General features: G+C 33.4%; 1 protein-coding gene across 3 annotated transcripts; it reads left to right on the top strand.

Annotated features, from left to right (window-relative positions):
* The first annotated feature begins 1,705 nt into the window (after positions 1–1,705).
* Positions 1,706–13,662, top strand: Elp3 (elongator complex protein 3). 3 transcript variants are annotated; one of them, XM_077409827.1, is made up of 11 exons: positions 1,706–1,820; positions 2,179–3,729; positions 7,816–7,962; positions 10,969–11,213; positions 11,299–11,502; positions 11,602–11,855; positions 11,926–12,115; positions 12,200–12,417; positions 12,504–12,764; positions 13,050–13,231; positions 13,340–13,662. In XM_077409827.1, exons 2-11 carry the CDS (start codon positions 3,060–3,062, stop codon positions 13,414–13,416), a joined length of 2,448 nt encoding a protein of 815 aa, XP_077265953.1. In that variant the 5' UTR covers positions 1,706–1,820; positions 2,179–3,059; the 3' UTR covers positions 13,417–13,662. The 3 variants fall into 3 exon arrangements, with proteins under 3 accessions (XP_077265953.1, XP_077265956.1, XP_077265954.1); XM_077409830.1 differs by lacking the exons at positions 1,706–1,820; positions 2,179–3,729; positions 7,816–7,962 and adding exons at positions 8,689–8,930; positions 9,792–10,394; XM_077409828.1 differs by lacking the exons at positions 1,706–1,820; positions 2,179–3,729; positions 7,816–7,962 and adding an exon at positions 9,302–10,394.
* Positions 13,663–14,118: the final 456 nt, after the last annotated feature.

The raw sequence follows: 14,118 nt of genomic DNA on the forward strand, positions 1-14,118 counted from the left end.
TTAATTTTTTACGATCGTCCAATCAGTGAAGACGGATGAAACTGCTTGAATTAACCGTTCTATTAGAAGCTTTTTGACCCGCACCGATCGTGAAACGTGATAACGTCTTACGATAAGTCATTCTATCGAAACTACCTGCTTACTACACGATTAAAATACTTCATTTCTATGAGACGTCGTGGTGCAAAATTAAATTAAAATAAAGAATTATTTATTTAATAATAAATAATATTATATTATGTTGAGGACGAGCGTGGCCTAGTATAGACAGCGCACTGGTCTATTGAGCCAAAGATCCCGGGTTCGATTCTCGGTAGAGCTAGAAAATTTTATTCGCTCGTTCTCCTCTCGGAAGGCAATGGCAAACCACCGAGAGTATGTTTTGCCACGAAAACTTCTCTAAAAAATTGCCGTTCGAAATCGGCGTTAAACTGTAGGTTCCATATACAATGTGTATAATCCACGTGCGCAACACATGTATATGAAGAGAAGTCACCACGCTCGGACACGAGTAATAGGACTGAGGAATAGGGAATATTATTATTATTACTATATTCTAATTACAGACTTTTCCAGAAAATTCATATGATGAGACAATAGAAAATGTAGAATATAATCTCCATATTGAGTTTTACTTGACAGAAGAACATTATCGTCTAGTTTTCAACAAACGCGTAAGAGAAAATAATTTAATTTAGAAAACTAAGGCACATCACTAACAGACCATACAAATACATGTGATGATGTGAGCAAGTGTATATATTCGCAATTACAATACTGTTACTTTACTACATAACGATATGATCCTAATACTAGTTCCATCTAGTATAGAAAAGTAGTAGCTGCGAAAATTAGTAGCAAGAATTCTAAGATAAGGTAGTGCTTCCTTCCAATCAGCTTTATACATGGTAGTGAGCCTTGGAAGGAAAGTATTATTTTCGAAATTATAGCGATTACTCTTTTTGGGATATAAGGAGCTTAATTCTCTTCATTTGAACACCAAAGCTCAATGTGAATTTTCTCTTATCCCAAATAAGAAAATGGGGGAAAATGTGTTAGATTGATATTTCATCTGTCATAGAAACAAATTTGTCAAATTTGTGATTGATTAACTAATACTAAAGGATAGTGAAGTTTTCGATTTCGAATCTTTAAGAGAATTTCTGGGTATTATGCAATTATATTAAGAAAATTATATTGTCTGTCATATTAAATATTTTTATTTATTATAGTATAACAATTATTATATACAAAATTATATAATAAATTGTTATAATAAATATTTTATATAAAATTATATATATAACGGCCGTTTCAATATACTATATACTGCCAATATTAAAAATCTATAGTATATATATACATAACGTGAACCCAGGGTTTGGGCATTTACGCGTAAAATATATTATAATAATCTATAAAATAATCTTCATCTACATGTACAATGAAAACTATTTAACGTGTCATATCACAATGAATTCATGGATCATCGAACATTTATAATTCGTGAGAAATACGGGAAATTAATTATGTTTTGCTTGCAATTTTATTTTCAATTACTATTATTTAGGGTAAACCAGCCAGTGAATGAACGGGGCCCAGTAAATGAACAAAATCACTTATATTTTAAATATGAAAAAAATGATAGGTCGAAGATAAATGATTTTATGCTGAAAATTAAGAGAAAATATCACAGGTGGCGTTGAGATCAATGTCACGGTTATAAACAAAGGTAGTGATGACGTGCAAGCTAATAAGAGGTTAATTTTGGAGAGGTTGCGATTTTACGTTTGAATAAGCGTTATAATTGATTTTCGAAGGTAAATATTGCATCATATAAGTAAAGATAGAGTCAATATTTTATTTCGTCAAACATTTTTCTGTAAATGCGTAAAAATATGCTAAATATAATGATGTCTATTCGCTGGTGTGATTTTCTAACCTTTTCCCAGTGTATGAACATGTGGGCTCTATTTTAGTAATTAGGTAGTTTCTAGATAGTAATATATAAATTGACTTGACATTTTTAATTTGTGTTTTATTTTTTTGTGAAATTGCAAAATAACTGGTCAATATTTATATTTATTTATTTATGTCTATATATTCCTTTTTAAATTTTATGAGTATTGTAGTTACTGAATAAAAAGAAAATCTCATCAATGATATTATTGTTTATAGATGGCATCGGCAAAAAAGAAAGGCCCAAAAAAAGTATATGAAAGATTTAAATTATACAGAAAAAAATATGGAAGAGGCTCTGAAAGCTGCTCGGAGTGGTATGTCAATCTCCACCGCAGCAGCAACATATAATGTTCCAAAATCAACATTGCATGGCAGATACACTTGCAAAGTTCCTAATCAGCGTAAGATGGGACCCAAGTCGATACTTACAGAGGCAGAAGAGGATTGCTTAGAGAAGTGGATCTTAGGCAAGGCTCAGGTTGGCTTTCCTATGCACCCAGACGAGGTGAAGGATGCTGTAACGTGTCATCAAAGAATGTCCACGCGAAAATCCATTTAAAAATAATAGACCTGGTGAAAAATGGATGGATCTATTTCTAAAAAGGCATCCAGAAATTCGTAAAAAAAATACAGAAATTATTTCGAAGGCTCGTGCCTGTGTCACCGAAGAAGGACTAAGACAGTGGTTTGCTGAAGCGAGAGCCTTTTTGGAAGAAAACGATGTGCTTGATATTCTTAACAGACCTCGCAGCATATTTAACGGTGACGAGACAGGTGTGCAAACATGCCCGAAAAGTGGTTTGTTATTAGGCCCAAAAAGCGAGAAAAATTTCTATGTAATTGCGAACGGCAAGGAAAAAGAGTGCATAACGGTTCTCTGCACGTTTTCTGCTACTGGTGAGGCAATGCACCGATGATCGTATTTCCCTATAAAAGAATTCCGGTACACATTGCCCAATCAGTCCCAGACGGATGGCCAATTGGTCGGTCAGATAGTGGCTGGATGATACACGCCACATTCTATGAATATGTAGCCAACGTTTTTTATCCATGGTGCGTAGGAAATAACGTACAATTCCCGGTGCTATACTTCCTTGATGGACATAAATCTCACATCAGTTTGGCACTTCGAGATTTCTGTGTCGAACACGCAATCATTCTCTACTGCTTGCCGCCTAATTCCGCTCACGCAACCGTGCGACGTTACAATATTTAAACCATTGAAAGCACATTGGAAAAAAGTAGTGTACGAACACAAACAGCAAACGCAGAAACCAATTACGAAAGCAAATTTTGCTTTGTTATTCAAAAAAGCTTTTGACCGTCTATTACTTAAAGTAGAAACTATTCAGAATGGCTTTAAAACTTGCAGATTGTATCCTTTCGACGAGAATGCGGTTAATTATAGTAAGTGCATTTCCACTAGGAGAGCCAATCTTCAACAAATGTCATTAAAATCCATCTCGACACAGGACTTTGCTTCAACAAAGAAAGTCATAGAGCACGTTATTGGACCTGCAAAAGCCAAATCGTTTGCGAAAATGAGAAATGCAATCCAAGGCGAAAATGCTACCGATTCTCTCTTTACGCTGTGGACAATTTGTACCGATCATGTTGGAGATATACATATGTCAAACGACGAAGAAAGCATTCCCAACACTCTAGTACAGGCTCAAGAAAATGTCATTCTGATCTCGGACGATGCAATATTGCAAGAAGTTGAGAATTCTATCTCGTTTCCCTTCGAAGAATTGACGGATCCTAATTGTAAGTCAGGTCTATCATCCCCAATTAAAAAATTTTTTGCTTGAATATTTTATACATTTTTTTGTACATGTATCATGACGATACAGAGCGGTACGGCGGGTTGCCCATTCGAGCAGGCGCGCATGGTTGTTCACAATTGCGTTGACTTCGATGCATCACCTATAATCACTCGCATATCTTTTTTACAATAAAATGGACTTTGTAGCCCCCGAAGTTGCAATACAATTGCAATGTGACGGATTTGCGTAGCAGTAACGTTAAAACAGAAGTCGAGATGACAATACAGGTTATGAAATAAATTTTATTAAGAAAACGAAATACATTTTCTCTCTTACTAAAAAAGCTCGTACCATAGTCCATCATAATCATTATATATTATAATTATATTACTTAAATTATTTTTTGCACACAATGTTTATGCACAGGACAAAAGTCAGCAATTAGCATATGTGTGCAAATTTAAATTATAAGTCGGCCAATAAATTTAATTCAATGTAAGTGTAAATAATGGCAGAAATCACTATTAACAAATCTTATAATATTCATTTTGTTTAATTAATAAATAATTTATCATTAAATTGATAATCAATTTAATATATCAATAATAATGAGCATTATATAATTTTTATATAAATGATGCTGCTGCATCTTAAAAATCTTAATCTTAAACTCATAAACAAGAGGTTTATTAGTATAAAATATGATACATTTTAAATATGATGCTATAATAAATAGTTTATATAAACAAATTATTATAATATTTAATGAATACTTTTTAGTAATAAATTCCTTGTAGATTTAAATGAGATTTAGTAGCATTATTTACATAAAGATGCTTATTAGCATCAGTATATTGAATTAATTATTAATGTTAATGATGAAATATTAATAATCTGAAATAATGTTGTTAGACATAAGATCCGCTGATAATCGTTTTTATCGTTATAAATAACGATGGAAACTGTTATCAACGGATCTCGTACCTAATAACACTTATTTCGGATTATTAATATATAGATATATTAGGGAGAAGGAGAGAAGGATGATAGGCCTCTCCGGCAGTTCTCTCGCACCCCCGACACTCCATTAACCGAATTTTATTGTTGGGCGCCAGACACGTGAATTCGCGTCCGCGAAATCGCGATAAACTAAAGAGAGAGACGCAAGGCGAAATAAGTCGGTGTGCGAGGAATCGGCTAGCTCGACCTAATAACAGAACGCGCCCTCAGAAAAGATTTCTAATAACGAGACAAAAAAATATTCTTGACTGTCTAATCTTATCACAACCTGAAGTAATATAAAAATAAAACAATATTGAAATTAAAAATTAATAATACTTATTCTCTTCTATTATAAAAAAAAAGATTGTTTTTTGAGTTTTTTTTTCAATTTTTTCTACCCCCCCCCCCTATGCCATATATAATTTTTTAAGATTTGGTTGATTAGTTTTTTAGTTATATAAAAAACACAGTGTAGTGTTAAATGAATATGAAATCGATGTTTGAACTTTGCGAAGCTGACCGAGTGTCGAGCGTTTATTTTATAAATGACTGTATAAGTTACTGATTTTATTTAACAGTAGTACTTCATGGATGACGAAGAAATCTATTATGATTTTACAAACGTCGGTTAACTTTAAAAAAAACTTTAGTTTACTCACTATTCATTTCTTTCTAAGGGGGACAGTTAGAACATCTCAAGTCTCAATAATTGAGACTTCAAAAAATGATGTTTTAAAATAATAAAAAAGTGTGCAAGTAGAAACTTGCACATTGTTTCCTCATACTTTTTAAGTGTGCAAGTAGAAATTTGCACATTACTTTCTCATAGTTTTTATTCTATATTATTTGTTAGTTTTTAATACTCTACTATTATTATCTGCGTGACTGCTATGATTTCGAAGTATTTGTGCGTTTAGTTTTTTACCAGTATTATCTTGCTCATCAACGACGCTTTCCGCGCGTTTACTAAATTAACATAATTCTCCGCTTATTTCTGGCGTCCGCGTTACTGCCATTCTTATTGTTCAAAACATGACGCCCGTGTTATCAGCTATTTATTTGCTTTTTCTGATTAATGAAAGCCGAAATGGCCGCATTGTTTTCCGAAAGTTATTCTACAATAAATGTTCCTTTTCATTTGTTAGCTGACTGAGTTAATGATTTGCGTGTCACCCCGCCGAACATCGCGTTGCCCTTAATCAACCCCGCCACCCTCAGAAAAGATTTCTAGATACAACGCTATTACTCTTAAATCTATCATAAAATAGGATTGAAATAGGGCCAATTATATTTAGTATTGAAACAACAATATTTTAATCTTAAATAGAAAATTTCTTAAGGTTAGAATAAAATATTTTTGATACTATCCCTCTAACTTTCTCAGAAAGATGCAGATAGAACTTCGTGACAATCTTATAATATTCTTGATTCAATAACAGACAAATCTGAAAAAAAATCTTATTCTATTCTTGCAAAAAGAGAATTTGTAGATTGTTAGGAATCTATTATATTATTTTTTTAAGATCCTTTTTGTGATAAAATGAAATAAAAGTATTTATGAACAAAAACAGCTATTATTTTGTAACGTTTTATTATTTCGTTTTTATACAAAACGTATAATTTTCGATTATTTTTATGATTTATGATGTGTCGGGGGTGCGAGAGAACTGCCGGAGAGGCCTATCATCCTTCTCTCCTTCTCCCTAATATATCTATATATTAATAATCCGAAATAAGTGTTATTAGGTACGAGATCCGTTGATAACAGTTTCCATCGTTATTTATAACGATAAAAACGATTATCAGCGGATCTTATGTCTAACAACATTTATTTCAGATTATTAATATTTCATCATTAACATTAATAATTAATTCAATATACTGATGCTAATAAGCATCTTTATGTAAATAATGCTACTAAATCTCATTTAAATCTACAAGGAATTTATTACTAAAAAGTATTCATTAAATTATAATAATTTGTTTATATAAACTATTTATTATAGCATCATATTTAAAATGTATCATATTTTATACTAATAAACCTCTTGTTTATGAGTTTAAGATTAAGATTTTTAAGATGCAGCAGCATCATTTATATAAAAAATTATATAATGCTCATTATTATTGATATATTAAATTGATTATCAATTTAATGATAAATTATTTATTAATGTAACAAAATGAATATTATAAAATTTGTTAATAGTGATTTCTGCCATTATTTACACTTACATTGAATTAAATTTATTGGCCGACTTATAATTTAAATTTGCACACATATGCTAATTGCTGACTTTTGTCCTGTGCATAAACATTGTGTGCAAAAAATAATTTAAGTAATATAATTATAATATATAATGATTATGATGGACTATGGTACGAGTTTTTTTCGTAAGAGAGAAAATGTATTTCGTTTTCTTAATAAAATTTATTTCATAACCTGTATTGTCATCTCGACTTCTGTTTTAACGTTACTGCTACGCAAATCCGTCACAATTGTATTGCAACTTCGGGCGCTACAAAGTCCATTTTATTGTAAAAAGATATGCGAGTGATTATAGGTGATGCATCGAAGTCAACGCAATTGTGAACAACCATGCGCGCCTGCTCGAATGGGCAACCCGCCGTACCGCTCTGTATCGTCATGATACACCCTGGACTTCGTGCATTTTTATACTACGAAAGTTTGAGTATGGTGCGGTTAATCAGACAATTAATAACTTTTAATATTCTAAATCAAATAACATTTCTTTTTTTCAATCAAATTTTACAATTATAATAAAAAATATATGAATTCTATTTTGTAAATACATGATATAAAAATAAAAAATAAATACAGTAAAAATATATGAATGTGTATTTTGAGTCGATCGCTTATTACCTATATTTCTTTGTTTCTATTATGCATTTTCAGCGGATTTGCTAATATATAAGATCGTTATGGAGGATTCCACTATCTATCATAGAATGATTCTTCTCCCGTAGAATCACGCGTCATGTTTTAAAAAATCCAATTCCAAAAATCTCTTTCTCCGCACCACGTCATAAGAGATAACAATTAATCGTTTTCATCGTTTTGCAGCGATCGGCGATGAGTGCGCGAACACGTACGAGTGTTACCAGGCCGAAGATTACGAGAACGATCCGTCGATTAAGTCTGTGACGTGTAACTCTAACACATGCACGTGCGCCGACAATTACATCTTAAGCGAGAACAAGTGCGTGAGCGGTAAGTGAAAACCGATGTATAACACGCATCTCATCTAAAAAGAGGAAATTAATATAGACATATATGTATACAGAAACTAATATAAGGCTTTCAAAGACCTAAGCTTGGATCGCATGGCTTTTGATTCTAATTGTTTGTATGTCGTTACGATCCTATTTCTCTTATTATTATTTATTCACGTCGCCTGAGAAAGACGTTTCAAACTATTATTAACCGGTTATTGCGATAAATATTACCACATGCCTCGGTGGTCGAATTGGTACGACGCCCTACACGGAATGAGGGAGGTTCCAGGTTCGAACCCTGGCTGAGGTAATATTTTCGCAATAAATTTCTTTACAGTTTTTAGATAATTAAATCGAGTCGATTTAATTCCGGGGAGGGAAGGGTTTTTAATTCTAACAATTACTGTGTTTTAAGTCCGATACAAATAATCGGCGCGCAGTTCGTTGGAAAAATTATATGTATATATATAGACATATATGTATACAGAAACTAATATAAGGCTTTCAAAGACCTAAGCTTGGATCGCATGGCTTTTGATTCTAATTGTTTAATAATTATTTATATGGAAGATGCATTTCGATTTTATTCGCTCTTACTCGCAACGTCTTGCTTTTAATGCATTTTTTACGTTTTTGCAGGCTCGTCCTTCGTTGCGTCCTTGTCAATAATCATCCTTGCAATAACGCTGACTTTCTTTTCATGAAGTGCAAAATACGATTTCTTCGAAGAGGCACACGCAAGTCGTTAATGGAGTTAAACTTTTAAATGATTATAACATCGTGCATGCGCAAGAGAAATTTAATCTCAAGGAAGAAACGCAAGTAGGCCTGCCGTGGTTGAGGAGGCAATTCATTCTCGGATTATTATTTACTTACGGATTATAATTATTTATGTTATTATTTGCGAGACTTTTTTGAAGGACTTTTAAGAATTCCTAAGGAATGCCCGTGAAATTTTCACAGGTAATAATATCACGTTAACGCTCACTAATCTTAGTCAAACGATACCTCGCAAATCAAGGTGTATGGAATTCAGAGAACTTCCTCTATATATATATATATATATATATATATATACCTCTGTAATTTTTCACCTCGAAAAAACCTAAGTAACAATAAGTGGTAGACCGTAATTTTTGTATCTCGAAAAATACACTGAGAAAAAAAATTGTTAATCCCAAGAAATATTTAGTTCGATATGTTCAACTAAACATTTTAGTTATAGTTAACTAAATATTAGTTGTTTCAACAATTTATTTCGTATTTTTAATCAAGAATTAATTAATTCAACTAATGTTTAGTTAGCTAACTAAAATGTTTAGTTGAACATATCGAACTAAATATTTCTTGGAATTGACAAATTTTTTATCTTAGTGTACGTTCTCTCTGTAGTTGGCGCTGTAATTTAAAAAGAGATATCATTTCTTTTTCGTAATTGTAATAGATCACTTGAAGCACGACTCATTTTTGATAAGGTAATAACGTAATTTTGTGATGTGTAACACTTGAGTTATAATTTTTTTGAAATAAAAATACTACTGCTTAGGTTTTTTCGAGATTTTTTGAGATACATAAGATTACGTCTACCACTTATTGTTACTTAGGTTTTTTCGAGGTATGATAATACTACCACTTTGTTTTTTTTTTTTTCGAGGTAAAGATACTACTTTTTGAGATATTGTCTACACGAAAAAGGTTCGCATAAACATAACGTAAACAATATGTGTTGATGTAATCTTGTTTACAACACATCAACCCTGACGTGAACTGTAGATTTTTACTGACAGTATATGTATAAGTATATCAGCCAAAATTAATTGTTAGCGCATGGAAATGAAGAAGTAATCAGAGCTCGGACGATCACAAATCGACAACGCGAGAAAATAGTAAAATAGGACAGAGTCTGTCTTCTTCTATTGTCTGATCGAAGCACACAGAAGCACATCAGTTCTGAAGTAGCCCGAGCGCCGCGCGCCGAGCGCATATGTGTGCGTATCTTCCCCTCTAATACGCAGGCGCCGCAAGGCTCCAAGCTCCAAAGTGCAACGACACAGCTGCTTACGCTGCTTATGCGTCATGCGATTCCGGCATCGCTGAGTGGCGTAGCCGGTATAAGCCGCCGGTTAGTTTTTGGCGTTGTTTCACAGTCATTGTGTGATTCGTATGATTCCTCCAACGACTATTTCATTTTTCGCCGACTCTGACCATATCGATCCCAGTATTGGGATCAGGTGCCATTTTCTCTTCCATGACAACAGGAAGACCATCTTTTGCGGTTGATTGCCAGAGAGCACGTTGTCTTGTGCATAGAAAATTTGCATAGAAAAATTTGATGACGTACAAGAAAGAGTGAAATATTTTAATCATTCTTGTAAATACACTGTAAATAAGGTTACAAGAGATTTGCAATCATGGTATTACAAAGCAGTAAGTATACAGTATAATGTGTTATTGCAACGTATAGCGTGCAGTCAGAAAATTAATGTAAATGTTTAACGTAATTGCTTATAATTCAATACAGAAAAAATCTTCGATCAAGGCTTCGGGATCTCGGTAGCCTAATAATAATGGTTTTGTGTGAATTTTCTATGCTCTTTCCGACTCGACAAACTGCATGTCAATTAATTGTTCGTCTTGAAACACGGGTTTTTATCGGAAATCCACGCTACTTAAGTTGATAATCGATTTAACTTTTAGTGTTAATGAGCATCCTTTTTTTTAAACCGTTATTATAAAAGTTACATTGATTATAAATTAAGTATGTGAATTTAGTGTTTGAACGAAAAACTACGTTTTAAGACAAATAATCAGCGTACAGTTTGTTGAGGTGGAAGAAATATACAAAATTTACATAAAAATATTATTATTAGACTACCAAGATCTCCAACCTGATCAAAAATGACACTTCTCTATATTTAATTGTTAGATACGAATTGATGCAATTTTATTTATTATTGGTTAATTACTTATATTGGAATGTAACACATCTATGTCTTTTCAGAGTTTGTAAATCAGAGCAAGGAGGAGCGTATGGTGATAACAATTGGCGAAATTATACAAGAGTTATTAAAGGCACATAATGAAAATCGAGACATTGATCTAAATAAATTAAAGACGCGAATTTCTTCGAAGTATGGCCTGGACTCTTCTCCAAGATTGGTTGACATTATCGCAGCAGTACCTAGTTACGCTAGGAACATGCTTCTGCCGAAATTGAAGGCTAAGCCTATCAGGACTGCTAGTGGGGTTAGCTTAACTTGCATCATTGTCAATCATTATATATACCGATTATCTTTACGATACAGAAAAAAAAGTAATATAATTATTGCAGATTGCTGTTGTAGCAGTGATGTGCAAACCACACAGATGTCCACATATTAATATGACGGGAAATATCTGTGTTTATTGCCCCGGCGGCCCAGATTCTGACTTCGAATATTCAACACAATCGTATACAGGATACGAACCCACGTCGATGAGAGCTATACGCGCGAGATATGATCCTTTTTTACAAACAAGACATCGCATTGAACAGGTAAAGCGAATGCTGCTACGGTTATGTGTCATATAATTTCCAATCATCTTTCAGTCTTTATAAAATGATCATGTATATATATATATGTTGCACTTTTAGTTGAAACAATTGGGTCACAATGTCGACAAAGTCGAATTTATTGTTATGGGCGGTACTTTTATGTCATTACCAGATGACTATAGAGATTATTTTATACGGAACCTACACGACGCGCTGTCTGGTCATACCAGCAGTAATGTTGACGAAGCGGTCATGTACTCGGAACGTAGTACTACCAAGTGTATTGGTATCACCATTGAAACTCGGCCTGATTATTGTCTCAAGAAGCATCTCTCGGATATGCTACGTTATGGGTAAGTTTGCTTTTAATACAATGTCTGAGATTAGGTGGCCACTTGCGATAAAAATAAATGAAATTGATAGATGCACACGTTTGGAAGTCGGTGTACAATCGATATACGAAGATGTGGCGCGGGATACTAATAGAGGGCATACAGTACGTGCCGTATGTGAGAGTTTTCAATTGGCAAAAGATGCCGGATTCAAGGTGATAGCTCACATGATGCCGAATTTGCCGAATGTCGACTTGGAACGAGATATCGCCCAGTTTATAGTAATGTCGCTGCATTTGTACATAACAATGTTAACTTATACAATAATTTCTTGTTAATACTTATACTTTTGTATCGATTTTTAGGAATTCTTCAAGAATCCTGCGTTTCGAGCGGATGGACTAAAAATTTATCCAACATTGGTTATACGTGGCACCGGCTTGTACGAATTATGGCAAACTGGGAGATATAAGAGTTACGAGCCCAGTGTATTAGTCGATTTTATAGCTCATATTCTAGCTTTGATACCACCGTGGACCCGCGTTTATCGCGTACAACGTGATATACCAATGCCATTAGTGAGGTATAAATTTAACATTAGATTGCACAAGCGAATAATACGCTTATGATAGATAACAATACATATATTTTTTTTATGTAAAAATATAGTTCTGGTGTAAAACACGGGAATTTGCGTGAATTGGCTCTGGAAAGAATGAAGGATATGGGCACAGAGTGCCGTGATGTTAGAACACGCGAAGTAGGAATTCAAGAAATACATCAGAAAGTACAACCCTATGAAGTTGAACTTATACGACGTGATTACGTAGCCAATGAGGGATGGGAGACATTTTTGTCATACGAAGATCCCTTGCAGGACATTCTAATTGGCCTGCTTAGATTAAGAAAATGTTCTACCAGCACATTTAGGTATAATTTTCACATTTTGATTGCTGCTTATGTCATATCTACTACTATATCATATGATGTAACATGTCTTGATATTTAGAACATGAATTCTTTAGTAACGTAAATATCAATTAAAATAAAAATAGGTTCCCGAAATAGGTCGCCATTCACAAACCTTAATTTTCCAATCAACTTATGAAAAGTTTACATGGAATGAGGATCGGGACTTACAAATTGATCATGCTCAACCATGCGCAGCCATGCATTATCCCGATATCTTTAAATGAATGTATGCTCTTCTTGTAGGCCGGAATTGAAAGAAAAAACTTCTATAGTAAGAGAGCTTCATGTTTATGGCAGCGTAGTACCTATTAGCGCTCGCGATCCTACAAAATTTCAACACCAAGGGTTCGGTATTTTGTTAATGGAAGAAGCTGAACGAATCGCAAAAGACGAACATAAATCTGATAAAATTTCCGTAATTTCAGGTATGTGGTGTAACGCTTTTACATCTTTCGTATTCGCGTTTGCATTAATTATTGGATTAAACTGATCAAAGGTTTAAAAATTTATACTAACAAACTATTTTTTTGCAGGCGTTGGTACACGTAATTATTACAGAAAATTGGGTTATGAACTCGACGGTCCATACATGTCTAAAATGCTTATATAACTAAGAAAGCGAATTTTCAGAGAGAGAAAAAGACAATAAATAATATATGTAAATAAATAAATAATGAAACTAATGCAATATTAAAAACGAGTTTAAACTGTAATAAAAGGAGGCCAAGACCCGCATTGGGTTGTAGCGCAACTGATGATGATTAAACTGTAATAAAAATACTGTAATAATATAATAAGATTTTATAAATCTTAAAAATTGAAAGAGTTTAACGATAAAAAAGTTTATATTACTATATAGCAAATAATTCATTTTTTGCACACCGGACTCTTTCACACCGTAATAATCGCGAAAGATACGGATCGAGCGATTCGAATGCGACCCCGCAGTCGCCGCGGCGCGTTCAGTATAAATAACAGAACGTGATTTAAAGTCTGCAATCCCGCGTTTTTCAAAATGGCGGACGTACGGTAAACGAATATCTCGCAGTAACTATATTGTGACGTCCCGCAAATTAAATTTTTACTACATTGTTCAATTTTTTTTTCTTTTTTTTTTAGAATTAATTCTCATTTATTCATTATCTTTTTCTTTATAACCTTTTGCCTTTGTGTCTCGATCTTAATAACCTTATTTATTATAGTTCTACTTATCTGTAACTATATAGGCCAGTTTTCACACGCAATGATTGGTGGCGCCAACTGACTGGCATTCATTGGCGCCAGAACCAACTGGCAAACTCACAAGTGTTTA

Source organism: Temnothorax americanus, unplaced genomic scaffold (assembly GCF_048541705.1).
Source record: "Temnothorax americanus isolate GAGA-0224 unplaced genomic scaffold, ASM4854170v1 Scaffold27, whole genome shotgun sequence".
Lineage (NCBI taxonomy): Eukaryota > Metazoa > Arthropoda > Insecta > Hymenoptera > Formicidae > Temnothorax > Temnothorax americanus.